Source organism: Nipponia nippon, unplaced genomic scaffold (genome assembly GCF_047370975.1).
Source record: "Nipponia nippon isolate SJK-2023a ecotype South Korea unplaced genomic scaffold, ASM4737097v1 scaffold_5, whole genome shotgun sequence".
Lineage (NCBI taxonomy): Eukaryota > Metazoa > Chordata > Aves > Pelecaniformes > Threskiornithidae > Nipponia > Nipponia nippon.
The window spans coordinates 58,654,978-58,658,751 of NW_028262369.1; the positions used below are offsets into that span (position 1 = coordinate 58,654,978).

General features: G+C 44.9%; 1 protein-coding gene across 5 annotated transcripts in view; it reads left to right on the forward strand.

Moving 5' to 3' along the window:
• LOC104010044 (UDP-glucuronosyltransferase 1A1) overlaps positions 1-3,774 on the forward strand; it is a 34,806-nt gene extending 31,032 nt beyond the window's left edge. For all 5 annotated transcript variants that reach the window (XM_087730636.1, XM_087730634.1, XM_087730635.1 and 2 more), the window contains exons 3-5: positions 267-354; positions 1,174-1,393; positions 2,745-3,774. In XM_087730636.1, coding sequence (XP_087586762.1) covers positions 267-354; positions 1,174-1,393; positions 2,745-3,042 — 606 coding nt within the window. In that variant the 3' untranslated portion in view covers positions 3,043-3,774. The remainder of the gene's footprint in view (positions 1-266; positions 355-1,173; positions 1,394-2,744) is intronic.

Here is a 3,774-nt window from a genome sequence, read left to right on the forward strand (position 1 = left end):
GTATGGTTTCCCTCTTCCCCTTCCAGCACAGCAATTCAAGACTGTTTTCAAATACAGTATATGATTACCTTCGTCTTTCAGCGTGCTTGATCCTCCCTTCTTTCTCCTGCTCCCTGGTGCCAGAAGAAACTATCACACCAGCTGCACTGTACAACGAAACGGGTCTTGTGCAACACAGATGTTTTTAGCTGTGCTTTTCAAACCCACTGAGGAGCAGCAAGAGGTCGGTTGCTGAGAACTAACATTGTGTTTACTTCTCCTGAAAGGTTTTGTGGCGATACACAGGACAGGTGCCCCCCAACCTGCCAAAGAACGTCAAGCTAGTCAAATGGCTGCCACAGAATGATCTTCTAGGTAGGTCTGAGATACCTTGAGTGATACCAGTGTGTTTGTTTTAATCTGAGAGTGCTGTTGTAAGGCCCCATTAGCATCATCCACGCTGACTCCCTGTATCACTGTGGGTCATGGGACTGACTTACAGCCTTTGCTGTTTGAACCAGAGCTCATCTTTTAGACACTTAGCTGATGATTGCAACTTAAAAATTGCTGAATTATGAAACGACACTGTTTGGAAAGGTGATCCAACACTTGGCTACCCTTACGGTCAAAAATGGGGGGTCTTTATCTCTAACTAGCCAGTCTCAACACCCAGACACGGGTTTTTGTCATGTTTTTGTCTACTGGACTGAAAAGAAAATTTAAGGTCCCCAAGTGAGCGTTTCCAGACAGGTCATTGGGCTTTTCAACTGGTAAAATTGTACGTGCTACTGCCAGGAGTGCATTTGTTGATTAGACAACAGGGCTCGGCTGTGGGAGATCTGCAAAACCAGCAAATGGAAGACATGGTAAAAAAAGCAAGCAATGGTAGCATGCTCTTTAACTTCACTTGGCTCTGATTTCATCCTAAAATCTGAGAAGCTTTGGAGGATTATCCAGGGCTCTCCAGAGATTACTCAAACCAAGACAGAGCTGTACAACGCAAGGTTCATTCAGTCCCCTGTAATGTCCTGTTCTCTGCAGCCCTAAGTCTGTCCATAGATAATGATGTACATGACAGCCCGAAGTTCTTGATTTATACCTCCCAGTGCCATTTTAGTGCAAGTGTGTCCCCAAGGATGTGTTACTGTCAATTAACAAATCAAATAGCTAACCAAATCTTTCTTTCCTTCACAGCTCACCCTAAGACTCGTGCCTTTATCACCCATGGAGGCTCACACGGTGTTTATGAGGGCATATGCAATGCGGTGCCAATGGTACTAATGCCTTTATTTGGAGACCAGATGGACAACGCCAAGCGAGTAGAGTCACGGGGAGCAGGACTGACACTGAATATACTCGAAATGACTTCGAAGGACATATCCGTTGCCCTGAAAGCAGTTATTAATGATAAAAAGTCAGTAATAGAAGCACAGCCTTTCTCCTTCTACTGTTGTGTAACAACACCAGCACTCTAGCTTCCAGCTTAACAGAATACTAATCTGTTCTTATATGCCTTCTTATATCAAAGTTACATCACTGAGATGCTGATGCTTGCCCTGGGTTAACCTCATCCTGTCCCTGTAACAGCACTGTCCTTCTCACTGCCTGGGATTATAATCATTAGGTAACAAGAACTGGCTGATACGAGAGGATGCAGGTATCAGAGAAGATGGGGTATAAGTGCAATAGAAGAAATCAAGTTGACAAAAGATGTGTCACCTGCTTAAAGCCAAATTCACCAGGCAGTGATGTCGAGGGCTTTGACACAATGTGGTAGATAAGGCAATCAGTGAAGGGAGATGTGGCAAACTGCTTTTGTTTCCCAAATCAGTGGTGACATGAGTCAGTGGGGAGCCTGAAAAGGTTGAAAGGCTCAGCTGTCTGGCTGGTTTTCTTTGCATGAGGGTTGCCCAGAGATGCTGTCTGCACAGCAGCAGGAGGAAGGAGACAAGTAGCAGCGCCTCAGTATAGTCCAGAGGCTGTACTGCATCAGGAAGCATTGCCTCCCAGCTGCAGGGTCTACTCACTCACTATGTTACAGACCAGTTTTGTCAGACATTTCCCCCCCCGCCCAGTGCTCATAAGGAGCTGTATGAGCACAATCAGCTGCTGCCTGGCTCAGCAATGCTGGACAATTGCAGCACAGAGCAGGAGGAATACACGCGGATACGCTGAGGTGGTGCAGGGAACCATGCTAGGCATTGTAGTATTGCAGTCAACATGCCCAAGGTGTTTTAAGGCATCACAGCTAAGGGGAGCTTTAAGACATACCCTCCTCTTCCCCGCTCCCATTCTCTGTTGTCACTACGGCCTCTCAGTCCTTGGCATCCTCTTCCCCATCACGTTTCTGAAAAACAGCACTTTATTGCCATTGTTTCCTAACCACTGTTCTTATAGCAATAATAACAATAACAGTAATAATAACAATAATGCATCTTGATATTCAGCTGGATGACTTCTCTACACCCAGTCTCACATTTCAGCCAGATACCTTCACCCCAGATATTTTGCTGACAGCTCAAACTAAGCGTTTTCTGTTTTTTTCTTTTCCTCCTACCTTTCCCTCCTTTTTTGTCATTGAAAGCAGCACTTTTCTAGGCCCATAACTTTGCCATTATCCTTCTCATGGGGTGGTGGTGTTGAGGAAACACCACCAGAGAAGCCTCCAGTGGGCCATCAGATAACTGACACTGCATCCTTATTTTCTGGGAACTCAGCCTCAGCAGCACAAGTCATTGAAAACACCAAACATCTTTTCTTGGCAGGTACAAAGAAAACATCAAGCGTCTCTCTGACCTTCACCTCGACAGACCCATCCACCCCCTGGACCTGGCCGTGCACTGGGTGGAGTTTGTAATGAGACACAAAGGGGCCCCACACCTGCGACCTGCTGCTCACGACTTGAACTGGATCCAGTACCACTCCCTGGATGTCATCGCCTTCCTCCTCAGCGTGGTACTTCTCTCCCTCTTCATTTCTCTGAAGTGCTGCCTGTTCTGCTGCCGCAGGTGCTGCTGTAAGAAGGGAAGAACAAGAAAGCCAACCAAATCAAAATCCCACTAGCCGATGAAACCAGTGGTAGGAGATAAGGCCTCTGCTCCAGACCAGAAGGATCAGAGAACATCTTAAATTTCACTAAAATAATTGCTGACTTTCAGTCAAGAAATAATAGTGTTCCTTTAAACTAGCACCATGTGAGGGTTGTTCCACTGATACAATTTCTGCCTTTCATTAAGAATTGGTTGTTAAAAATAATTTGTATAGGAGTGCTTCAGTCAGTTGGGAAGATATTAGTGTGAAGTCCAAGGCTCCTGGCTTCCACATTTTGGTGTAGAGAGGACATTTTTTTTTTTTACCTCTATATGCAATGGAGATATATAGGGATTTCATAAGACTTTGCTTCAAGAGCTTTAGGAGAACCATTTGCTCTAGTGTAAGACTGTCAGGTTTATCAAGCACTTTGAAATCTTTGTACAGCTGTTGTTACAGAAGAGGCAAATGCTATACACTGACAATACGTGTCACAAAAGCCAAGCTATACGCACATCTTAAATGGGTTTTATGTGTGTTTACAATACCCTGAACTCAATTAAGGTTTTGGCAGGGAAGTGGTTGTAAAGCCACTGGTGTTTCACCCAAGTTCCCCATCAGGCGGAGTGCTTTATCTGGAGCTTACCTGTTAGGTGATGAGACCTTTGTAAGCATTGTTTATAAAACCCAACTGATTTACTCTTTGTAAATGATGTTCAGGTAAAGACCCAAACCCCAGCCCTATAAATAAATCCCCAATACTAA